The 25,551-nt window shown below is 58.0% G+C and overlaps 1 protein-coding gene across 3 annotated transcripts in view; it reads left to right on the forward strand.

Annotated features, from left to right (window-relative positions):
- The window catches only part of MYLK (myosin light chain kinase), a 285,085-nt gene that overhangs the window by 250,987 nt on the left and 8,547 nt on the right, over window positions 1-25,551 (forward strand). The window contains exons 23-29 of one of the 3 annotated variants that reach the window (XM_055127484.1): window positions 10-42; window positions 117-210; window positions 995-1,198; window positions 8,477-8,694; window positions 10,707-10,830; window positions 17,801-17,953; window positions 20,858-20,981. In XM_055127484.1, coding sequence (XP_054983459.1) covers window positions 10-42; window positions 117-210; window positions 995-1,198; window positions 8,477-8,694; window positions 10,707-10,830; window positions 17,801-17,953; window positions 20,858-20,981 — 950 coding nt within the window. Of the gene's footprint in view, window positions 1-9; window positions 43-116; window positions 211-994; window positions 1,199-7,543; window positions 7,764-7,902; window positions 8,131-8,476; window positions 8,695-10,706; window positions 10,831-17,800; window positions 17,954-20,857; window positions 20,982-25,551 lie in introns of those variants that run through there. The other 2 variants (XM_055127486.1, XM_055127485.1) reach the window with 2 other exon arrangements.

Here is a 25,551-nt window from a genome sequence, read left to right on the forward strand (position 1 = left end):
TGCCCCCAGAGCCCAAGGATGAGGTAGAGGTGTCCGATGACGGTGAGTGCGCCCTGCCCTGGAGGGGGGGTTGGGGGGGGCCCTGGGGGTTCTCACTCACCCAGACCCCCCTGCAGATGAGAAGGAGCCCGAGGTGGACTACAGGACCGTGACCATCAACACGGAGCAGAAAGTGTCCGACTTCTATGACATCGAAGAGCGGCTCGGATCGTAAGTGGATGGGAAGCGTCCCTCTGTGCAGGCTCGGTGGCCCAGGACCCCAGACCTCGGGGCAGAACCTCGGGGGCAGTGGTCTTAGAGATGGAGTGCTGTGAGGAGCAGGTCTGCGACTGCCTGGTCTGGGCGTGGGGCCACAGCGGTCAGGCAGAGGCCGCCCGTGCATCCTGCTCGGCCAGCGGCTCTATTTCCCAGATATCCTTGCCACTGCATACTTGTTGCACCCTCTGGGATATTGTTGATGTTTGTTGTTTTTTTTTAAAGTAAAATTAGCGTTGTCTCACATTCCTTAACTTCACATAATGGTTGCTCCCTACGTTTTGCAAAAAAAAAAAAAAATCACACCATCTGTGAGGGCAGTGGTGAGATGCGGCTGCTTCCGTGCCCTGGCGCCCCCAAACCCACAGCTGCCAGGCACCACTGCTGAGGAGCAGCCTCTGTGGGGCTGTGCTGGGGCCTGCCGGGAGGACGCAGGGGAGGGCAGCGGGGAGACCTCTAAGAGGTCTGGCGGCCATCCTCGCCCTGCACTCTGGCGGGAAGGGGAGGGTTGCAGCCATCAGGACTGTGGCCCAGCCCCCTGTCCTGAGAGGCCAGACAGAGTTTGGGGGTGCCCAGTGGGAGGCCGGTCTGTGGGCGTCTGGGCACAGCGGGGCCTCTCTCGCTGCTTAGGGTGGGGGGACCCCGGGCTTTGCCCCAGCCCCTGAGGTGGGAGGCGAGCCTGCAGACCCCTGAGGAGGCACCGAGGGGGCCCAGCTCCTGCGCCCACTCTCCTCCGCAGGGGCAAGTTCGGACAGGTCTTCCGGCTGGTGGAGAAGAAAACCGGGAAGATTTGGGCCGGAAAGTTCTTCAAGGCTTACTCGGCCAAGGAGAAGGAGAGCATCCGCGACGAGATCAGCATCATGAACTGCCTGCACCACCCCAAGCTGGTGCAGTGCGTGGATGCCTTCGAGGAGAAGGCCAACATCGTCATGGTCCTGGAGATGTGAGTGCACTGACGCCATCGTGCCCCGCCTGTGCCCCCTTTCTGTGCCCGCCCGCCAGTGCCAGGTGCCCGCGCTGGGACCAGCTCACCCGCTCCTACCCCTGCCCAGCTGCAGCCCGCTGCTCACTTCTGCAATAAGCGGACGGTGTTGGGGGACCCTCACCTCTCCACCCCCAGCTCGCTATGAAGTGACCAATGCCGGCCCTGCGCAGGGCTGCCCGGAGGACACTGACCCCGGGTGACGCAGAAACAGAGGGAGGAGCAGAGGCTCTGGCTGGGTTGCAGGGACAAGGTGGCATGGGACGGCACCCTCGCTAGGCCCGTGGCAGCCCCCAAGACTTGCGAGCGCCTGGCTTTGTCTTGGGGTGTGGGTGAGGGGCCACACCTGTTGGCCAGGAGGTCATGCAGGGGTGTGTGGAGCCCCGGCACACGTGCCAGCCCCTCAGACTCTCTCCCCAGCCCCCTTCTTCATTTCTTTCTTGATTGGTTTTGGGGGCCACACCTGGCAGTAAGCACCCCGGCAGGGCTGGGGGCCACCAGGGACTGAACCCAGGTTAGTTGTATGCAAGGCACGTCCCTAACCCCCCTGCTCTCTCCCCTCGCACACACCCCTAACCCAGCGCTCTCTCCCCTCACACACACTCCTAACCCAGCACTCTCTCCCCTCACACACACACACCCCTAACCCAGCGCTCTCTCCCCTCGCACACACACCCCTAACCCAGCGCTCTCTCCCCTCACACACACCCCTAACCCAGCGCTCTCTCCCCTCGCACACACACCCCTAACCCAGCGCTCTCTCCCCTCGCACACACACCCCTAACCCAGCGCTCTCTCCCCTTGCACACACACCCCTAACCCAGTGCTCTCTCCCCTCGCACACACACACACTCACACACACATACACATGGAAATCAGGTAACTGCATCATCTGTATTTCTGAATTGCCCTTTCATGTTCAGCTCTGGGCTTTCTGACTATATCAATCACATAAAAACTTTGAAGGAAATTCACAGTGGGAAGTCCTGTTCCCATCCCTGTGTGCCATCTGCCCTGTCCCTCGCCCCCCACCCCCAGCAGGGCTTAGAGGCTCTTCTTGCATCCTCTGCTGTCTGCATCCTCAGCTCTGTTTGCATCTTGGCTCTGTCTGCATCCTCAGCTGTCTGCATCCTCAGCTGTCTGCATCCTCAGCTGTGTGCATCCTCGGCTCTGTCTGCATCCTCAGCTGTCTGCATCCTCAGCTGTGTGCATCCTCGGCTCTGTCTGCATCCTCAGCTGTGTGCGTTCTTGGCTCTGTCTGCATCCTCAGCTGTCTGCATCCTCAGCTGTCTGCATCCTCAGCTGTCTGCATCTTCTGCTGTCTGCATCCTCTGCTGTCTGCATCCTCAGCTGTCTGCATCCTCAGCTGTCTGCATCTTCTGCTGTCTGCATCCTCTGCTGTCTGCATCCTCAGCTCTGTTTGCATCTTGGCTCTGTCTGCATCCTCTGCTGTCTGCATCCTCTGCTGTCTGCATCCTCAGCTGTCTGCATCCTCTGCTGTCTGCATCCTCTGCTGTGTGCATCCTCAGCTGTGTGCATCCTCGGCTCTGTCTGCATCCTCAGCTGTCTGCATCCTCAGCTGTGTGCATCCTCGGCTCTGTCTGCATCCTCAGCTGTGTGCGTTCTTGGCTCTGTCTGCATCCTCAGCTGTCTGCATCCTCAGCTGTCTGCATCCTCAGCTGTCTGCATCTTCTGCTGTCTGCATCCTCTACTGTCTGCATCCTCAGCTGTCTGCATCCTCAGCTGTCTGCATCTTCTGCTGTCTGCATCCTCAGCTGTCTGCATCCTCAGCTGTCTGCATCCTCAGCTGTCTGCATCCTCAGCTGTCTGCATCCTCAGCTGTCTGCATCCTCAGCTGTCTGCATCCTCTGCTGTCTGCATCCTCTGCTGTCTGCATCCTCAGCTGTCTGCATCCTCTGCTGTCTGCATCCTCAGCTGTCTGCATCCTCTGCTGTCTGCATCCTCTGCTGTCTGCATCCTCAGCTGTGTGCATCCTCGGCTCTGTCTGCATCCTCAGCTGTGTGCGTCCTCGGCTCTGTCTGCATCCTTGGCTGTCTGCATCCTCCAAGAGTCTGTATGGAAACAGGAGCACACAGTCTGTGCACCTCACGCACATTTCTCTTGGAGATTTGTCCATGGCTGGGGGTGTCGTCAGTCACCAACTCCTTCGGACCCTATCACTGCCCCCTTATCTAAGCACCTGTGCATGGATAGGTCACAGGGTCCAAACTCTGTCCCTTAGAGAGTCTGCCACCACCTCTTCTCTCGTGCCTGTGTTCCTCCATGGCATGAGTTTGAGCCATGTGGGTGTGAGGTCCAAGGTGCCCACCTGAGAGATGTGCAGAGATTGTGAGATTATCCTGACACCGTGACTTGCTCCCTGGCTTCTCTGGTGAGAGGAGACCCCCAGTCTCCTGGAGATGCCAGCAAGGCACCCCTAGACGGGGCTTGGCCCTTCCTCTCCCCTCGCTCCCTTTCCCTCCTCTGATCCTCCTTAGTGAATGAGAACAGACATGCTGGTCCCGGAGCCTAGCACAGCAGGGAGGGCTTTTGCCTCGAATGCGGCCGACTCGAGTTCAATCCCCAGCATCCCATATGGTCCCCCAACTCACCAGAAGTGATTCCTGAGCACAGGGCCAATAGTTACCTCTGAGCATTGCCAGGTGTGAGCCAGAAACCTACAAATTAAAACAAATAAACAAACAAACAAAAACAAGAGCAGAGACCTGCATCCAATAACCCCTCTCCCATCCCTGCCTCTCGCTGGGTCGCGGGACAAGCCCTGCTGGTCCAGAAACCTGGGTCAGGACCCATCACGCCGGAACCTGCTTTGTCCTTCTTACATCCCTCCTAGGAGAGGAAACGTTTAAGAGAGACTCGCCTTTTTGGCTGTGCCCCTCTGTGGGCCTGTATACAATTCAGAGAAAAATCTTCATTTATCTCTTGACCCACGTTTCCCTCCCTTCCAGAGAAGGCTTAAGGCCCGCCTGGGAGCTCCCGCACCCTGACCTCACACGGGCCCCGGGGGCCGCAGCCTTTCACGTTTGTCCTCGAAGAGGCTGCCTGGGCACATGGCACGTGCGGCCCCAGGGAACACTGTCGTGTCTGGAGAAGTCCGTGAGAGGGGCCGGGCCGGGGTAGGAGGCAGCCAAGCCGATGGGCAGAATACCATACTTAGCTTGGAATCGGGAGTTGGCAGGCTGGGTGGAAAATGTAAGAAGGAAATGTAAGTAGGTTCGGCCGGCCTGGCTTTCGTCCCTGCCGCTCCTGTTCCCCCCGTAGACTGGCGTGAGTGCTCCCCGCACAAATGCCAGTGTGTGCCTGCGGCTGGGCTCGTACCAGGAGAGAAGAAGGAGCAGATTATCGCTCTGCACTGGCCTGCTGGCATAGCAGACAGCCTTGAGCTAGGCAAGGGTGGGTAAAGTGTGATGGCCAGGGTGGTGCCCAGAGACGGAGGAGGCTGGAGAAGGATGGTCAGTGTCCCTCAGAGACGGCCAGAGGGGGCCTTCATGCACCGCCCGCCTCTCTGGTAGGAGAGGAGTGCACGTCAAGTTACAGCCTGACCTGTTTGTTTTGCTTGGGGGCCACACCCAGCGATGCTCAGGGGTTCCTCCTGGCGGTGCTTGGGGAACCCGGGCTGGCCCACAGCCTGGCCGTGAGGCAGGGGTCTTCCAGCTCCTGGACAGGGTCTGCACTTGTCCTTCCAGGCGTTCTGGGGGCCTGTGAGGTGTGTGCAGTCCTGAGCAGAAGCACGTGTGCAGCTGGGGTCCCCACCGTCCACCCACCTCGCATCGCCCCTCCCGCGCCCAGGATCGGGAGCAGGGCTGCATGTCCAGTGTCCATGGAGGGGAACTGAGATATGCTCCCTGGGGGTCAGCTTGATCCCCCAAGATCAGGGAGTCTGGGGAAGGGGTCCTTCCCCTCCATCTCTCGCTCACTCATTTTCAGTTATTCACTTTTCCTGGACCAGCCTTGCTCCTTGGTGTTTTCCTGTCCCCAGGATGTCAATTACTTTCTATTAAGCAGGTATTTTTCAGTCACAGCCTCGAGTGGGCTTGTATAATTATCATTATTAATGGTGCCAAGGATCCAACCCCTCACACACGCACAGCAGGCGTCCTGCCACTGAGCCACATCCTGGCCCATAACCTTGAGAATTTTGCCAAGAAATCTGTAAGACCTTAATCCCACCCCTGTAATCCCCTCCTTCATGGGAAATGAATCATGGGAATGATTTCAAGCTACATTAACTATTTGTAAAGGGTTTGAACCTACCTAGAAATGCCACGTGGGGTCAGAGAGTGCTCAGCAGGTTTAGCACATGCTTGCACGCATGAGGCCCGGACCAATTCCCATCACCGCAGGATCCCCCAAGCATTGCCACGAACATCCCCCCCCCAATAAAAACCAAAAAAAATGGAAAAAGAAAGAAGTATTACTGCAGTCATCTCATACCTCACATTTATACCATTCATTGCCTTAAGCAATCCAAAAGGAAAACAATGGTTCATTGTTCTAGAATATTCTAAATTTAAAAGACAATATTTTGGAACGTGTGCTGTGCTCCATTTTGCCAGGCATAAAGAAGCATCTAGAGATGAGATGGAGAGGGAACCTTTGAAGACAGAATGTTGAGCATCAACAACTGTAGGACAGGGTAGTCTTGACTGAAAAAGTGCAGAGGCAAGACTGTAGAAACCCAGAAGGGAAAGTGTGTTTTATAGAGGGAAGCCTAGCACGATTGCTTGGAAGACATGAATTTCCGCTGCCCGGCCTCTCTGCACCCCGGGGCCGGGCAAGCCAGCACTGCCCAAACTTGTTGGAGTAAGAATGATGTTGGGGAGAGGGCTGGGAAATAGAATGGCAGGCAGGCACTGGTCTCATACTCCGACGGCCTGAGTTTGATCCCTGGCACCACATGTGGTTCCCCAAGTGCCATCAGGAGTAACTCCTAGACAGGAGCCAGGACTAAGGAATTTGGAGCCTCAATTTCCTTCCACTCCTCCCTTCCTTGTTTTGGGCTTACTCCTTACTCAGGAATCACTCCTGGCGGGCCACAGGGACCATACGGGGTGACAGGGATCAAACCCAGGTCGAATGCATGCAAGGCAAGTGCCCTCCCACTCTATTATTGCCTCAGTTCTCCTTCCACACTTTCTAAATCAATTTTCTCAGGACTCCGTGGAGCATGGCTCAGGAGTAGAAGGTATATATGTCCACATGTGTAAGACCCTGGGTTGGAAGCAAGGCACCAAAATATATATATATATATCCAGAAGAGGAGTTAAGGAATCTGAATCTTCTTTCCTTTTTTATGCTATTTTTGGGGCCACACCTGGCAGTGTTCGGGTACTCCTCCTAGCTCTGTGCTCCTGGGGGAGTCCCAGGGATGTTTAGGGAACCCATGTACAAACCACTGAGCTCTCTCTGGCCCCCCTCCCCGTTGTTTTCACTCTTTTTAAATTTTCCTGCTACCCTTCTGTTTCTGTGATGGGGTCACACACACAATCAGTTGTGGTGTTGCTGAGGGTCACATACTTTAGTTGTAGTGCTCGTACATGCTTGGTTGTGGAACCAGGGATCTCAAACAGCAGGAAGGAAGGAAGGAAGGAAGGAAGGAAGGAAGGAAGGAAGGAAGGAAGGAAGGAAGGAAGGAAGGAAGGAAGGAAGGAAGGAAGGAAGGAAGGAAGGAAGGAAGGAAGGAAGGAAGGAAGGAAGGAGAGAGAGAGAAAAGGAAAAAGAAAGAGGAATAGGACAGAGATTAAGACACTACTTGCCCTGTATGTGTCCAATCCTGGTCTAACCCCGACACCACTTATGGTGCGCTGAATCCTACTGGGATCCCTGAGCACAGAGCCAGGAGTAAGCCCTGAATCCTTCCAGGTGTGGCCCAAAAGAAAAAAAGGAAAGAAAAGATGATTGAGCCCTGGCTAGCTGCCGGACAGTCTTCTAAGCACTTGGCTTCTGTTGACGCCCGTAGCTCTCAGCGCGTCCCAGCCAGGTGCTGCTGCCGTTCCGGGATTTTGCAGATGAGGACCCCGGAGGCGCTGACCTGTGCCAGAGACTGGGATGCTCCGGGAGCCTGGGTAGAGCCATAGAAAGGGGAAGCGTGAGGCAAAGGCGCCACCTGCTGGCGCCCAGGAGCCTCTTTCCCCGTCTCCTGGAGGGTGTCATGTCTCTGTTCCAGCGCCCTCCAGCGGCCACTGGCATGATGTGCCGACAGCAGCTGTGACTGTATCGTGTGTGTGTGTGTGTGTGTGTGTGTGTGTGTGTGTGTGTGTGTGTGTCTCCAGGACCAGGCCTAGAGCCGCCAGCCAGCACAGATCATCCAGTATGACGAGCACTTGGCTGAGCTCCGCCTGCGTGCCAGGCAGGGTGCCTTACGAGTGTCCCTGGCTCCTGAGAACTGTAAAGTAGTGGCAGATTCAGAGAGACTGAGAAACTCGCCCAGGGTCCCCAGGCTTGCGGAAGGCAAAGACAGAATTCAGATGCAGCCGTGCTTCCTTCTCCGTGAGGGGATCCAGAGGTGAGAAGGTGCGTCCGCTGTGCGCGCCCACGGCTCAGCCCGCCCGCCTCGGTCAGCCAGTGGAGCCGCCCGCCTGGCAGACCTCGGGGCCTGGCTGCAGGCCGTTGCCAGGGAGCACTGTGGCCCTTCTGAGCAATGAGCAGGAAAATGGGTTAGAGGCTGGGGCAGGCCCCCAGCATGCCCCTCGTGACTCTGGAGATCCACAGTCCGGCTTTGGGGGACTGTGGTGCTGGGGGAAGGGGGTGAGGAGGCTGCCCGAGCAGAAAATGCCTGCCGTGAGCCCCAGTGACTGAGGCCAGGGCCCACCGCAGTCGGGACTGGGCAGACGGGCTTCCTCTGGGCTTTGGCAAGGAAACGGGAGGGTCAGGTGAGCTGTGGCTGGAGTGGGAGCTGGTGTGGGCCTGACCAGAGGCAGCAGGTCCCTCACGGGTGGAGCAGGGCCAAAGTGAGAGAGTTTAGAAATAGGTTCACAAATTCTGGAAATGCTGTGGAGGCTGCTTCTCGCCGAGGGCTTTTTTGTTTTCGTGTTTGATTTGGAGCTGGCTATGCAAACGGTGAGGGGCCAACGAGGGCGAGAGGCTTGACTTCCCTGGGACTTAAAGCTCTGGCTGGGAGCCAGAGAGGCGGGGCGGCCGGGAGGCACCTGCCTCGCACACAGCTCGTCCTGTCCCTCCCGCCCCCGCCGTGGCCCGACACCCCTCCTGCTCCCACAGAGTGTCGGGGGGTGAGCTGTTCGAGCGCATCATTGATGAGGACTTCGAGCTGACGGAGCGCGAGTGCATCAAGTACATGAAGCAGATCTCGGAGGGCGTGGAGTACATCCACAAGCAGGGCATCGTGCACCTCGACCTCAAGCCCGAGAACATCATGTGTGTCAACAAGACAGGCACCAGGATCAAGCTCATCGACTTCGGCCTGGCCAGACGCCTGGGTAAGGCCACTCACCACCCGTGCTGCCCGGGGCCTCGGAGGGAAGGTGAAGTGTCACCGCCAGCACCATACATACTACTCGGGGTCTGGCCAGCCAAGTGACCACCTGTGAGCTCGGGTTTCCTCTGTTTGGGGCAGTGGGTGATGGGCGGATGCCTCTTGGCATGGTGAGAGGACCAGAGGGTCCATCGGCATGGTGGCGGCTGGAGCAGTAGCACAGCAGGGAGAGCAATTGCCTTGCACACTACTGACCTGGGGTGGATCCCCGGCATTCCACATGGTCCCCCAAACCCCACCAAAAGTAATTCCTGAGTGCAGAGCCAGGACTTACCCCCAAGCACTGCCAAGTATGGCCCCCAAACAAAAGCTAACAAACAAGTACATGTGGTCAGTGTGGTAAGTGCTTTGCGCATCGCCATACCAGCTAGGGGTCAGCTCATGTTCGTTACTCAGGGGCTATTCCTGCCCTGTGCCCAGGAGTGACCCCTGGCAGTCCTTGTGGTGCTGGGGATTCGAACCAGGGTCAGCCATATGTAAGGCAAGTGCCCCCTGCTCTACCACATATTAACTCCTCCAAAGAGGCAGTACTGTAGTGCTGGGTGAAGCACCTGCCATGCACACGGCCGACTTAAGTTCGATCTCCGGCCCCCAGTCAGTCCCCTGGGCCCTACTAGGAGCAGTCTACAGCCCCCAGGAGGAAGGCCTGCACCCCTCGGGCTGTGAGCCGCACCCGGGGAGAATAGGTGAGGCCACCCACGGTCTGGGGGCTGAGAGGCTGCACACAGCGGGGCTCAACTCAAGCACAGGCGCCACCCCTGTGTCAGGGATGGCCCAGTGCTCCTCGGGCTCGTGCCAGGCGCTGCCCTCACACACAAAGCCCTCGTGGCCAGCCCGCTGAGCATCTGTGGTGCTGGGCCTTTATTACTCTCCTGTTGGTGGTTTCTGATATTTCCATTCTGATGCTGCTAGTAGCACATTCAGGGGGCTTGGGACTCCTCATAGGTGCTCCAGGCTACAGCTCTCTGCTTCCCGTCCCAGGGTGCCCAGTATGCCCTGGTGTGGGGGCAGATCATAGGAGCCACCTTCACAGGTGGGAACCGGGGCTCCCAGGCGCTTGGCTCTGCGGGTCCCACCACCCGCGAGAGTCGACCCCCAGCCCAGCAGGGGCCTCTGGCCCAGCTGAAGTGGCCTTGGCGGGCAGGTCTGCCAGCCTGTGTGGGGCCCCCTGGGGTCTCGGCAGCGAGAACAGTTACAAGCCGCCTCCCGACAACGCGGCCACAGGAGCGCCCAGGTGGGGCTTTCACTGTCACTGGGAGCAGGGGAACGCTAATGCCTCCAGCAAAGCTGCACCAGCCCTGCAGGGACCAGGGGAAGGTGAGGCGAGAGACCGCAGAGGGCAGTGAACCCCCCCTCAGGGCCCCTGCCACAGTGCTGCCACCGCCTGGGCTACCTCCCAGGAAGTACCCGCTTCCGCCCACGGAGAGCCGCTGGTGTTGTGTGCACCCAGGCCCTCCGGAAGCAGGGGCGATGGCGGGGCGGGCAGGGGCTAGTCTCTGTGGGCGTGCCTGGGCACGGGGCCAGCGACCTTCTTCTACCATCCTCCTGGTTGATCCTGAAGGTAGAGGTGGCGGTCCTGGCACAGAAGCAGGCACCCCCTCTCCCCCCCACATACACACAACCTATACACACACACACCCTACAAACACACACACACACAGATGAACAAGTCAGTCACTTTCTGGCCCCCTTACTTCGCGGGGCAGAGGGGCCTCCCTCCTCCTGCTCAGGTCGCTGAGAGTGTGAAGCCTGCGTGTGCCGACAGAGCACCTCTCCCAGTGCGTGCCACCCTGCCCGGGGCACAGAGGCACCTCACTCCCCACGGGCCCTGGGTTCACTGTGAATGTCACTCTCCGTCAGCTCCAAGGCTGTGGGGTCCAGGGGCTTGGCGCGTGCAGCCCTCTGCAGAGAGGGTAGCGAGCATTTGGGTGACTGTCTCTCTCCGTCTGCCCTTAGAGAATGCCGGGTCTCTCAAGGTCCTCTTCGGCACCCCGGAGTTTGTGGCACCTGAAGTCATCAACTATGAGCCCATTGGCTACGCCACGGACATGTGGAGCATCGGGGTCATCTGCTACATCCTGTGAGTCCTGGGGCTGGGGGCAGCGGGGAATGCCCAGGCTGGCCTGCCGCTGAGGGGGCTGCGTGGGCCCCCAGAGTCAGGAGGCGGAGGGCACACCCCCCTGCTGTGCCCCTTGAGTCACTGCACACCCTACATTTCTGTGAGACATTGCTCTAAGAACCCCGGTTTCTGTTGTGGGCCCCTGCCAGACCCTCGTGCTGGCAGCCCCGGCCTACAGTAGAAAAGGGGGTTACTTATTTGCACTGGTGTGTCTGTGAAGGAGGGAGGGGGCCGAGAAGAGAGCTCAATGGGTAGAGCACGTACTTTGCATACTGGGGTGTACCACATTTGAGCTCTGCTGCCCCCAGGAGAAGTGCCAGGAGACCCCCAGGTAGGGCCCCAAAGCAAGCAAATAAACAAAATGAGAGGAACCATGTGTCCATCCCCCGGGCCTGTGCCATCCTCCCGGAGGGGCACCCTCTTTGCCAGCCTCCTCTGGGTCCAGTGCATAGCAGGTCAGTGAGTGCCTTTGATGTGGGGGCTGGCAGACGCACCACACAGCACTCGGGAAAAATAGTCTGCGATCCCTCTGCCTCTCCTTACATTGCAGCTTCAGGTTCAGCTTTTTGTTGTTTGTTTTATTGGGTGGTTTTTTTGTGGGGGAGTTACACCCGGCGATGCTTAGGGGTGATTCCTGGCTCTGCACTCAGGAATCACTCCTGCTGGTGCGCAGGGGGCCCTATGGGATGCTGGGGATTGGAACCAGGTCGGCCGCGTGCAAGGGAAGTGCCCTACCGGCTGTGCAATCTCTCTGACGCCACAGCTTCAGACTCAGGGGTCTGGGGCCCGAGAGCCCACTCTGCTAGCCCATTCCAGCAGTGTGGTCTAAGGACGGGCCCTTGCGGGGGGACGGCTCAAAGGACTGGAGAACGGTTTTGCAGGCAGGAGCCTGGGTTTGGTCCCCACGTGGTCCCTGAGCCCTGAGCTGCAGATAGTTCCTGCACACCTAAAACCGAACAGTAAAAGAGATGCACTTCCTGGGGCCAGAGACACAGTACAGCAGGCAGGGCACTTGCTGTGCACATGGCTGGCCCGGGTTTGATCCCTGGCTCTCCCAGCAGTGATCCCTGAGGGCAGAGCCAGGAGGAGCCCTGAGCACTGCCGAGGGGTCTACAACAGTGGTTTCCTGCTCTTTTCCCTGAAATCAGACACCAGGCCCAGGGCCACAGTTGATAACTGGTGCCCAGGGATGCTCATTCTTGGCGATTCTCCCTGAATGAGTCTCTGGAAACCTCTGACATTAACTTAAGTAGTAGCTCCTGATACTGCAGCAGACCCAGGGATGATCTCCCCAGAGCTGCCTGCATTCACTTAAAAAAAAAAAAAAATGTTGTGGTTGTTAAACATGAAGCAGTTTCATGGAAACCTAGACCTCTCCCAGCACACTCCCTGCCCTGAGGTGGGTAGCCCTTGCGAGAAGCAGCCTGGTTCCCAGCGAGGTGCGCGGGCCTTGTGGTCACGCCTGTGTCCTTGGTGTGGGTGAGTCTGCCCCTTGCCTGCCGTGGAGGCTGGAGGGGCTGCCCAGGCCCTGCCGTAGAGGCCCCGAGGGGCAGCAGAGCTGCGGGACGGTGCTTGGCCGATCTCAAGCCTCTCCCTCGGGAAGCGGCTGTTTCCCTGTTGTGTTTGGCTTGGGGGCCCTGGGCAGAGCCAGGGCTCTGTGCTCAGCGCAGTCTCCCTGGCCAGCAGGTGCCCCTCGCTTTCCCGCCCCCGGACCGTGCAGTCCTCTGCGCGGCCTGGCCTTCCCATCGCTGGGCTTGCTCCCCCTGCCTGTCCTGCCTGTCCGGACAGCAGACCTGCACTACAGGTTCTGCTCCCAGACTTTTCTCCCTCCCAGCCAGGGCCACCCCCACCAAGCCTCCTGCCCCCGGTGCCCTGCCTCCTCCCACGCCCACCTGGCCCTGCCCTGGGAAATACACGCTCCTGCGTGCCACTGCCTGCTCCTTGGCCAGAAAGACCCAGTGGGCAGGGGCCCAGCTGCCTGGTGCTCTCACTTATCTCCACCCCGGGGAGACCCTGACACTTGACACGGGCTTCCGTGGCTCATGCTGCTCAGACCCCATCACCACGGCCCCCTGGTAGCCTCCGAATGCCGTTCCTGTCTCCCTGGGTGTGGGGACGGCACCACCCACAGCTATGTCTCCCCTCAACCTCACCGGCTCCCTGGACAGTCCAGCAGTGGGTTGCAGGGGCTCCCCGGACAGCGGGCTCCATCTTTGCTGGGCATCGAGGCGACCATGGCTGAGGTTCTTCCTGTTGTATCAAAAGTGACCCACTGTTTGACTCACCCCTACTGAGGAGTGACCCGAGACCCAGAACTTTAATTAAAAAGGACAGACCCAGGCCCGCAGGCACTGGGTGTGTCCCCTGGGCCGAGGACAGAGCCAAGGACCAGTGGGCCGGGCCGACTGCTCTTCCACGCCCCCGTGTAACATCCCACAGGGTGTCGAGGCAGAGCCCGGGGCTGCCCCAGTGACCTTTACTCTCACTCCTGGCATCAGCCCCCTGTCAGACCTTTGCCTGTTCTTGGCCTTGGAGTGGCGGGAGCTCCTCCTGCGGTGGTGCCCAGCACTGGGCATGCGCGCCGCCCCGAGCTGCCTCCCTGTCCTGGCCCTGGGATGAAGCCAGCGCCCGGTCTCCTTGGCTCAGCGCTGAGACTTGCTCTCACGCTTCTCGGCCGCAGGGAGCAATGCTCCCCGATGTGGGCCCGTCCAGGGCCGGCCCTTGAGCTGTTGGTGGGCTTCTCTCCTGCTGGTTGGCTGTTGGCTCAAGTGTTAGGGGACTTCAGGGGTCTCAACCCCCACCCGCTGGTCTCTGCCGTTTTCATGGCCCCTGGCCCCCGGCAGACAGCTCTTCTCACCATGCTGGCGAGCTCTGCAGTAGATTCCAGTCTGGGTGCTGTGAGTGTCGTGGCGTGTGTGTTGGGGGTGAGGATGTTGTTTGGGGGTGGGCCTGCAAGGCAGTGCTCAGGCTTCCGGTGACTTGGTGCTAGGGGGACTCGAACCCAGGCCTGTCCCATGCAAAGCCTTGAGCGGGTAAAGATCGCCATGCACACACATGGCCTGACTTTGATCCCCAGACTTGCGTATGGCTTCCTGAGCCGCACCAAGAGGGACCCCTGAGCACAGAGGAAGGAATAAGCCCTGAGCACCTCCACAAAAGAAGTTATTGATCAGGGTCAGAGAGAGAAGCTAGGGGTCAGGCACTTACTTTGCACATGGCTGACCGAGGCTCTGGTCTCCTGAGCACTGCCAGGACTGACCCCTGAGCAACAGAGTGTTCCCCTCTAAAGGAAAAGCCCCAGTTAGGGGCTGGCCAGGAGGCAGGACCGCAGGTAGGACACATGTCTAGCACATATGTGCACGGCCCACTTTGACCCTTGGTGCCACATGGTCTCCTGAGCATCTTCGGGTGCAGCCTGAAGACCCCCAGCAGTCCAGGGAGCCCAGGGAACCCCGAGCCCTGCAGAGCCAGAGAAGGATAAGATCTTGGGCCTTTGCTTTGAACCACCAGTGCCCGAGAAGCATTAGTGGGCTCTGAACCTGCAGGGCCCCCCAGCACTGGTTGGCCCTCTAATCACTGCCAACTGGAACCCTGGGCAGCAAGCTCAGAGTGGCCCGGGCACCACCACGTGTGGCCCAGAGACTGAAAAAAAAAAAAAAACCACCTTCCTCCCCCACCTCCAAAAAATAGAAATTGAGAGATTAGAAAACTCTGTAACCACAACCTTTGTGTTTTACTGGCCACTTAAAATAAACATGAGGGGGGGGGGCTGGAGCGATAGCACAGCAGGTAGGGCATTTGTCTTGCACATGGCTGACCCGGGTTCGATTCCCAGCATCCCATATGGTCCCCTGAGCACCAACAGGAATGATTCCTGAGTGCAGAGCCAGGAGTAACCCCTGTGCATCGCTGGGTATGACCCAAAAATAAAAAAAATAATTAAAAAAATTAATGTGAGGGGCTAGAGAGATAATGCAGTGGGTGGGTCACTTGCCTTGCACATGGCTGATCTGGGTTTGATACCCAGCACCCCCTGTGTTTTCCTGGGCCTGCCAGGAGTGATCCCCAAGAAGCGCCATATGTGTCCCGAAAACGAAAATAGAAATAAAGGAATAAAGACCCCACTGTGAAAGGCCAAGAGTCTGGTGAGTGCAGGCTTTGTATGCGGGAAGCCGAGGGTGAACCCTCAGCAGCAGGAGCACAGAGCCTGGAAAAGCCCCTGAGGGCAGTGGGTGTGGCCCAAAGACCCCGCCCCCCAAAAGGAAAGACTCCACTTATAAATGACATCAGGTGTGGGGCTGGAGCAATAGCACATCAGGTAGGGCGTTTGCCTTGCCTGCGGACGACCAGGGTTTGAGTCCCAGCATCCCATATGGTCCCCTGAGCACTGCCAGGGGTAATTCCTGAGTGCAGAGCCAGGAGTAACCCCTGTGCATCACTGGGTGTGACCCCAAAAAGAAAAAAAAATAAATGACATCAGGTGAAGGGAAAGGGAGATCATCAAGAACCTACTGATTGCAATTTCGTGAAAAGCAATAAACACATTGGTGACGTGACGCTCGAATGAAAGTAGCGCCAGGAGTTGGCGTCCACCAAATGGACAGGAAAAGCCAGTCAACAAGAGAAGACAGGACAGGCTCCTCCGTATTCACAGACATGGGACCCCGAGGCAGTGAGAACTGGGCGCTGGTGTTTAATTGCAGGAAAATAACTAGACAACAAAAAAGGCACTGGGGATTTGGAGAAGGTATAGGGTGAGCTAGTAGCAAGGAAATGTCAGAAAGGTCTTTGGGGGCGATGCAAGTAATAGTCTTTCTCCAGCTCTTTCTGGGAAGGAAGCCTCTACAGCAGAGACCTTTGTCGCCTGAATGAAAATAAATAGATGAGGGCAAGATGGGTGCCTGGCTCCATGGTAAAGTACTTAGCAGCTATGATGACAGAGACAGACAGACAGACAGACAGAGACAGAAACAGACAGAGAGCAGAGTTTAAACAGTCCACCCTGGTTTGGTTCCCCCACACTGCCTATGGCCCCCCAGTACCAGGAGTCACTCCAAGAGTGATCCAAAAGCAAAGGAGAGAAAGAGAGGAAAAGAAATGCATGTCCTGATTTGACAGAAAGAGGAGCCAATAACTTGTCACCTTCAGCGTACATGGAGTCTCGGACTGGAATGCTGTGTTCTAATCACCGCAGTGCAGACAGGACGCAGTGAGAGCCGAGTGCTTATGGTTTTCTTGCTAAAGTCATTCTGTTTGTTCAGCCAAAGAGCAAAGTTGAGCACTCTGTCCTCATGCTCCGCAGAAGGGCCTGGATTCCTTCAGAGACACCCTCTGCCGAAGGGGGGTCACAGGGAGCCTCGGGCGCGGGGCCAGGGAGCTCCTCGGGCATTCCAGATGGACGGGCGCCAGGAAGGAAGAGCGTCTCGGAGGCAACAGCTCCTAATTAGGAAAGGAGGTTTACAGAAGGGCCTGCGGGCATCCCACAGGACTGTCCCCTCTTTCATTGGGGGCCAGCGCCTTAACCCCTGTTACGCCACGTCTCCCGCCCTAGTTTCCCATGGAGAGTGTCAGGCAGAGGACTCGGGTGAGCTAACAAAGAAAGTTAGGTGGCCCTGGTATAGGTCGCACGGGACAGCAGGGTCAGGAGGAAGGGTGCGGAGGCCCCACCTAAATTCTAGTCTTTGGTGTGTAAACGGGGAAACTGAGGCTGGAGAGAAAGTTCAGAGGTTAAGGCATTTGCCTTGATGTGACTGGCCCTGGTTTGGTCCTCGGCACTCCATGGTCATTCGGGCTCCACAGGAGTGGCCCCTGAGCCTGAGTCAGGAGAAGCCCCCATGCACTACTCTGTGTGACCCCTCAGGCCTACCCCCAAAGTAATCAAGTGGGCCCAAGAGATAGCACGACAGATAGGATGCTTGCCTCGCAAGGACTGTTATGGCATGAGGATGACTCTGGCAAATGAGTCATCCCTGAGGTCCCAGTGCAGGGCGGGGAGTGACCCCTGTGGTAACTCCAGGCCCGGGCCAGCTGCGTCGTCCGGGCCGGCCTCACGCTCTCGGAAGTGCTCTCCCGTCACTGGCAAAGGCACAGCCCCTTGAGACAGACAGTCTTGCTGGCTGTGAAAACTGGGCAAACTCTTTAATCCCACTCTGTGCCTCCATTTCCCCATCTGTTAAGCCAGGAGTGTATTTTGCAGCATGGTGTGAATGTCCTTTCCTTGGGCCAGAGTGACAAAATTTCGGATAGGGTAGGGTAGGGTAGTGGGTAGGGTGCCCGCGAGGGATTCATCCCCCAGCACCGCCTGCCCCCCTCCACAGAGCTGGGAGGAGCTGGGTGTTGAGGGATGAGTCTGCTACAGGGGGAGGAGGCAGACGGGAGGTCAGGACAGAAGCGGGACCTCTCTCCCCACTTCATGTTAGAGTAAACCATGACGGAAAACTAAGGAACATCCCAGACCACCCACAAGTGAGCAGGCTGTGCCCCTCCTCCCCGTGGCACCCGTGGCCCTGGCTCCCTGCCCCGTGGGCTCAACGCCCACCCTCCGTGCATATACCCTTTCTTTCCAACCGCAGCCGGGTGGGCCCTCCCGCACTAGCTGCTGAGCACGGAGACAAGAGACAGGAGGGCTGGGGCAGACGGGGCGCCCAGGAGTGTCCGTGATGGGGAGGGACGAAGGGGCTCCTCCTGCCGGGCCACTGGAGAAGGTTCTGTGAGCCCGTGTTCCAGCTGGGCTTTGGAGGCACGGTAGGAGTGTGGGGGTCCTCAGCTCAGCAAATCCCTTCCCCTGCGTCTCACAGGGCGTGGGGGCAAGGTGCAGCTACACCCCTGGAGCACAGAGAGCTGGGAGAAGCCCGTCCCTGGGGCGCAGGGCAGGGTCTCCCCCGGGCCCCCGTCTCTGCCCGCACTCAGTCCCGCTCTCCTGCCTCCTCAGGGTCAGCGGCCTCTCCCCTTTCATGGGGGACAATGACAACGAAACCTTAGCCAATGTGACCTCAGCCACCTGGGACTTCGACGATGAGGCGTTTGACGAAATCTCAGACGACGCGAAGGACTTCATCAGCAGTTTGCTCAAGAAAGACATGAAGTAAGGAGCTGGGATCTCGCCTCTCGTGCCCTGAGCACTGCACTGGGGGCTGGAAGGCCAGCTAGGGAGGTCCCTGAGAAGGGCAGGTGGGCCTGGGGGTGGCGGTGGTGCAGGGCGGTCTTCTGGGCCAGAACACCCTTCCCCATGGAGGTACCAAGGACCCCAAGCAGACCCTTGGGGCTGGAGCGATAGCACAGCGGGTAGGGCATTGGCCTTGCACGTGGCTAGCCTGGGTTCGATTCCCAGCATCCCATCTGGTCCCCTGAGCACCGCCAGGAGTAATTCCTGAGTGCAGAGCGGGGAGTAACCCCTGTGCATCACCAGGTGTGACCCCAAAAAAGAAAAAAAAAAGAAGAAAAGAAGAAAAGCGGGCCCAGGTTGGGGGCAGCAGGGAGTGAGTGCCCGTGCCCCTTTGGTCCCAGGGCCCAAGTGGCTCTGGAAGCCCAGCTCAGGCTGACCCTCTCCCAGGCTTCCAGGAAGGAGGTTCCGTGTGGCTTCTGGTCCTATCCCCAGTCTGCTCTGGTTTCGTGGAATCAGTTTTTCGTTTTGCTTTGGGTTTGGGGCTGACGCCCCAGCAGAGCTTCGGGGTCTCTGTGGCACTGGGCATCTGACAGGGGCCTCACTCACCAGGCATGTGCTCTGCTGGCACCGCCTCCCGCTGACCGGAGCCCAGGCTCCCCGACCCATCCCGCTCCATCTCTGCACCCCGCAGAGCACAGCGCAGGGCCCCCCTCCTCCTCGGGGTGGGGGGGCTGCCTGGAGCTGCCCAAATGGATCTGCAGAACCGTCACCGGCAGCAAAAGGCCTGTGTGTGCGGGTGTGGAGGGGCCCCGGTCAGACATCCGGAGGGCTTCTGAGTGCTCCAAAGAGGCAGGAAGGGACTGGGGTGGTGCAGGAGACCCACCCGGAGCGGGGGAGGAGGCGGGGGCCTCTGTGGGCTCCCCTGGTTTCATGTAGAACCAGCCACATTGGAAGGCAAGGGCCCTGTCTGCCGGGCCGGCAACCGGTGCCCTACCCCAGTGGGGCCAGACGGCAGGGCCAGACCCTCCCCACAGCCTATTTGGCAATGCCCGGCAGTTAGAGGAGCAGATAATAGGCTTGCCTGCGGAAGGTGGTGTTGAAATGGGGCTGGTGCCAGAGAGGGGGAGGGAGGGGAGACAGGCAGCTGTGCACTTCGCCAGCTGTCTTGGCACCCAGGGTCTGCCGCCCACCTGCCCCCTGGGACTGTGGGACATCCTGTATCCCCTCAGGGGACTCCCATGTCCCTGGGCGAGCAGAGCTGCCAGGGGAGCCTCGTGGCTCTCCGTGACTTACCCGCCTCCCAGTCCTGTTTGGCCGGTTTGTGTTGAGAGTTTGGGGCTGCACCTGCCTCGCTCAGTGCTCATTGCTCTGGAGTAATGCCTGGCAGGGGTCGTACTTGGGGTCTCGGCTGAAACCTTGGCCCTGGCACTGTCTCTGCAGCCCCATTTCAAGGCTTTGCCTGTCTTGATGGGAGGTCTGTGCTTGTCTGCGATCAGCAGGGGTGGGACCCAAGAAGGATCTGGATGTTGAGTGGCTTCTAGATTATTCCCTCAGTGATGAGCAAGCCCCCCACGCCCCAAGGTGCCTCAGGAAAACGCAACCCTTCTTCCTAAAAACTGAGCTGCAAGGATGCGTGGTTGTCAGCCTGACTTCATTCCTGGGAAGGTGGAAAATGAGGAGTTTTATCCACACCCAGGCTTCCCATCTGGCCAGAAATCAACTTAGAAATGGCTTGTGTCGGGGTCAGAGTGATAGCGGAGTGAGGAGGATGCTTCTTACCGTCCACGTGGCCGCACGGGCTTGATTCCTGCATCCCAAATGATCCCTCAAGCACTGCCAGGAGTGATTCCTCAGTGAGAGCCAGGAGCAACCCCTGAGCATCACCGGATGTGGCCCTGACACAAGCAAAAGGAAACTTACGTTGTCACAAAGCTCAGAGAACAGGATTCCGGTCAAACTCAGCATCTCTCCAACCAGAATCTCCAGATATCGGCACTGAGATTTTTCCTTTTTTTGAAGTTGTTAATTAGCAAAATGGTAGAAAACTGGAAAACAAAAAGGAAATTTTTTTCTAACTTCATAGTTTTTTTTTTCTAATTACTGTGAGATACCAGATACAAAGTTGTTCGTGATTGGTTTCAGTCATGTTTCATCACCCTTCACCAGTGGACATTTCCCACCACCAGTGTCCCCAGTTTCCCTCCCTCCAGCCCCCAGCCTGCTGCCTGTAGACGTACTTCTCTTCTGTCTGTGTGTCCATCTGTCTCTCTACCCCCTTTTGGCCATATGGCTTACAGGACAGTTCCTGAGAGGTTGTCATGTCTGTCCCTTTACCTACTCTCAGCGTTCAGTTCTTCTCCAGAGCGATTATAAAAAGGAAGAGACTCAGCCTCTGCCCTCCCTTTCCCTGAAAGCCCTGCACATGACTCTCTTCCTAGGACCGCTCTCCTCTAGGCCTTGGGTTCCCGGGGCTCTGCTGGCCCCGTTGCACCTGCTAAGGTGAGAACGCTGGATCTCTGCTGATCCCCGCGCTCTTGGTGAAATGAAATGCGTTTCAAGGTGGTTTGGGGTTTGTCGTCACTCACACTGGCATGAGGCTGGACTTCTGAGTCGTGGCAGGAGAACCAGGCCGTGAGGCAAGAGCTGGGCCCTGGGGCCCCTCTTCTTAGCAGGCAGGGATGGGAGGATTCCACTTAGACGGTGAGGTGAGCCCCAGGGTGCCGGCCATCCCGGAGCAGGGCCGGACGCAGACAGGCGGGGGGTGCTCGCCCCTTTACGGGTGACCCCTTCACCCTGATCTGTGTGGGCCAGTGGGCGAGCAGGCCTCGTGGCTCCCCCTTCTCCCTGGCCTGCTCAGAAAGCCCCTCGCCTCTGCCTCCCCAGAAATCGCCTGAACTGCACCCAGTGCCTGCAGCACCCATGGCTGATGAAAGACACCAAGAACATGGAGGCCAAGAAGCTCTCCAAGGACCGGATGAAGAAGTACATGGCGCGCAGGAAATGGCAGGTACTGCCCCGCTCTCTCCCCGCCCTCTGTCTTGCCCTGGTCTCACGCCCGTGTGATTGCTGTTGCTTCTAAAACCGTCTGGGGCCAAGGCTGCCATTTCGCTTCTTCCTGGGGTGAAGGCCCTGAGCAGTGCCCTTAGACTCGGGGGATGGCTGTCCTGTACAGGAGTGGACTGGCCTCGGTGACCTCGAGGGGACGAGGAGGGCATTGGGCCGAAGAGAGAGAAACCCCGTCCCCCACCCCAGAGAGCCCATCTGTCCCTGCCTCCTCCGTGTTCTGGCCAGCTGGGCCCTCTCGCCCTGCCTGTTCTTCTCAGCTAAAAAGGGAGATGGATGTGGCCAGTCGGGGGAGGGGGGAAGTGAGGAAGGGGGCAGTGACACCATGGCCTCAGTGTTGATCTGAGAACTCATGAGGTCTGTCTAGGCGTGGCACCATCTTCGGGGGACATTCTCCCCACTATCCTACCCAGCCTACACGCCCCATGTGGAGTGCTGGCTAGGCCTGGGCCTGTGCCAAGCTCTCCTACGCATGCCCCTCTTTCCCTCTCAGGAGGCGGTCCTGTCGGTTGGATTTGTTTGGGGGACACACCCAGCCAGGGCTCAGGGCTTACTCCAGGCTCTGTGCTCAGGAATCACTCCTGGTGGTGCTCTTGGGACTATCTGTGGGGCTGAGGGTTGAATCAGGTCAACTGCATGCAAGGCAAGTGCTGGCCCCAGCACACAGATGGAATGACCATGCAGAACTGCCCCTGCTTGTCGGCAGGTGCATGAGGTGACCGTGCAAACCCACACAGAACTGCTGCCGTCTCCTTTATCCCTTCATCCTCACCACTGGTCTCGAGGCGTTCGTGGGCTCTGGAGGGGCCGGGTCTCTGTTCTTGAGGAATGTATAGTGTAGTGGGGAACCGAAGCAGATACACATAAAAGGGCATAGCGCAGACCACAGTTTAGAACTCTCACTGTCACCCTCCCTACCCATATATGTGAGTGGGCAGGAGAGCAGGGCTGGCGCCTGAGGTGGGGGTGGCGTTGGTCAGGGAACGTGGGAACTACAGAGAGGAGTGCAGATGAAGGGGCCAGCATGGGGGGGAGCGGGGACAGGGAGGAAGGGATGTCACCAAGCAGTCGCGACCAGGGGGCCATGTAGCCTGCCTGAGAAAAGGAAAATCCTCCTTCTGGGATGACTGGGGACATGGACATTGCCACACAGAGTTTCCCAATGTCACCCGAGGTAGAGATAGGGAGCAGAGGTGACTGGGGTAGAAGCAGCACTCAGCCAGAACGCCTGGCACTGGGGCTGCTTCCTGCTCTCCCCACCCTGCCCTGCCCTGCTCCACACACGGACAGAGGTGTCGTCCTCAGCCCTCCTCACTGCCAGGTGACTTTGGCAGTCTGCTGAAGCCTGGCGTCGGGCGTATTGTCCTCAGCGTGGCAGATACGCCTTCAAAAACAAAGTGGCCTGGAGTGATGGCACAGCAGGGAGGGCGTTTGCCTTGCATGCGGCCAACTCGGGTTCAATCCCCAGCATCCCTTATGGTCCCCCAAGCACTATGAAGAGTGATTCCTGAGTGCAGAGCCAGGAATAAGCCCCAAGCATCGCCCAATGTGGCCAAAAAAAAAAAAACAGATAAAATAAGAACCAGAATGGGGGCCACAGAGCAGAAGCCTCTGCCCTGAAGCTCGCCGTGAGACAGCGCATTCCTGGAGCAGCCGTGTGGGCTGAGCCACATCTGCGCAGAGCCCGGGCCAGGGGCGGGCGGAGGAGGGAGAAGGAAATTGAAGAGGAAGGAAGTGGGATTTTCCAGGCAGCTGGGGCAGGCAACAACAACTCGTGCTGAATTTTAATCATTTAAATCTTTTTCTTGTTGTTTACAGTGTTTGTGGCCTAGGGTTTTCTGGAAATGGGATTGGATGGTGGGGAGAAGAGAGCAGAATTCACAGAGGAGCTTTGATTGCCTATTTTAATACAGGTGGGATTGGGGGTTTGGGGCACCCCCCACCTGCACTCCTGATGGGGCTCAGGAGGCCACATGCAGTGCTGGACAGTGGACCCTGTTGGCCACCTGCAAGCCTACCCACCGGGCCCGTTGGTGGCTTTCTAGCAGAGTTAAAGGCATGGCGGTGAGGAGTGGCGGGGGTCTATGGAGCTGGGGCGGCGAACTCTATGCAAAGGTGAGAGCAAAGCCTCAGGTACTGGAGATCCACAGTGTCTGGGAAGCATCATGGGTCCAGCCGTGGGCACCGGCGGGAAGAGGGCTCTGGCTCCAGGTGCTGGCAGGACCCCGCCTCACCTCGGGAGGACAGGTGCTTCTCAGGGAAGTTGCCTGTGGTCTGTGTGGGGTCGGAGACACAGGCTGGCTCTGGAGTCACCAGCTTGGCTGTCTGGCTTTCCTCCTGGGAGGCCCATTCTGGGAACCCCTCCGTCCTTGGCAGAGCAAACTTCACAGCACAGGGGTCAGCCCTGCTGGCCGCCCTCAAGCAAAATGCAGGCTTCTTCAGCACCAGAATGGAACGCACGGAACGAGGGCCTGCTGCCCCAACATTCCAGGCCTTTCCAAGGACTTGGTCCGTAAAGCAGCAAGAAATTTTCAACTCAAAGACATGAAACCTAAAGGTCATGCAAGTTTATTTCTTTCTCAATTCTTACAAATAATTTTTCTCTCATTTTTAAGAAACAGGGAGTGACACCGATATTCTCAAGGGCTGCTCCTTGCCTGGTGCTCGGGAGCACTCCCCAGAGCTTCTCAGGCACCCTGGGGGGCCCCAGACTGGGCCCCGGTGAAGTATGAGCGCCAGCTCTCTGAGCCAGCTCCCCAACCCCAGGATCCAAGTTTTGATTTTGAGAATTCAGTCTGCAAAGATTGAGTTCTGGTGTCGATTGTCTTTCTTTGTCATCTTGTTTTGGTTTTGTTTTATTTCACTTTGTTCTGGGGCTCCAGGGTGTTCAGGGGACGCCCCGGGAAGGGTTTGTGCCGGGGCCTCCTCCACGCTCCATACACTGGCCTCTTTCCGCTCTCAGCCGGTTCTGGTTTTATTTTTTATTTTAGTTATTCATTTTTGACTTTTTGGGTGACACCTGCCGATGCTTAGGGCTGACTCCTGGCTCTGCACTCAGGAATTACTCTTGGTGGTGCTCGGGGTCCATATGGGATGCTGGGATCAAACCCGGGTCGGTCCCATGCAAGGCAAATGCCCTCCCCCTGTGCTATAGCTCCGGCCTCCCTACCCCGGTTTGGTTTTTTAGAGTTTAATTATGGGCACTTCTTGTTCTAGAAATGATGCGCTGTGTTGCTGCCCCGATGGAAGTCTACCCCGGGGTGCCTGGCTATTGGGGAATATACTGCCTCTCCTGTCTCCTTCCACTAATCTCCCCTTGATGGGTCTGTGGCCTGGAAGAGGTCAGCTGTCGTTTGCTGGCCTCGAAGTGAAGACAGGTGTGGCCTGCTGCCACCCGGCCTCTGGGCTCAGGGAGCCCACGCGTGCTCCTCCCCACGTGTGGACGCGAGCTGGCCTTGGGCAGGGCTGGATCTCCCCATCCAAGGCCGTGGGGACTTGAGGAGGAGTGGGAGCCCAAGGCCTCGGAGGCCAGGCGGAGAGAACGCCCCGGGCCTCGCTGGGGACACACCGTCCATCCGAGTTGGAGAGAGCATGGAAAGCAGCTGCAGGCGGCTGGGGGGGGAAGATGCGTGCCTGGGGCCATGTAGCCGAGGGCAGCCGTTCCCTAGGGAAGGGCCAGTTCTCTCCACACCCCAGCAAGCACAACAAACAGGTCACCAGTGTGGTAGTGACTGCCTCTCCCGGGAGGCCAGTGACAGTGCCAGCCTAAACCCTCACATGCCTGGCGCCCACGCCCCACCAACACCTTGGTCCCCTACCCCCTAGGCAGTGCTCACAGTGACCTGGCTGCCCTGTGGGCACTGAAAAGAGCAACACACAGGGATATACGTGAAAGGGGCAGAGGCAGGGACAGGATGGCAGATCTGGGAGGGCGTGGAAGCAGCAAGGTCCCCTTAGAGGACACAGTGTACACACCCACACTACCCCACACACACCACACCACCATCTACACACCCACCACACTTACTATATCATCCACCCTATATATATGGCACACACGCACACACTACACCACACCACATACATCACACACACACACACACACCACATACACAAAACATATATACCACACAACACATATATACAGCACCTTAAACTACACATACCACACACACCACAATGCATACACTTCACACATTATGACACACACACCACACATACCATACATACATATACCACACACAACACACATTCAACCACTCAAATCACACACTACACCACGCACAGTGTATCACATACTACATACACTTTTCTGCATGGTTCTTAATACCGTGTGAGTCTTTGGGGAGCAGAGGGTAGAGGGGTTGGATCACACCCAGTGATGCTCGGAAGCTACTCTCTATCTTTGCTGGGAGAGACAGGGAACGGGAGGTCGCCCTGGGCAGTGCTCTCAGGACTGCACAATGCTAGGAACTGAACCGGGTCCACCATGCACAGACCAAGCTCTTTGACAC

Source organism: Sorex araneus, chromosome 2 (genome assembly GCF_027595985.1).
Source record: "Sorex araneus isolate mSorAra2 chromosome 2, mSorAra2.pri, whole genome shotgun sequence".
Classification (NCBI taxonomy): Eukaryota; Metazoa; Chordata; class Mammalia; order Eulipotyphla; family Soricidae; genus Sorex; species Sorex araneus.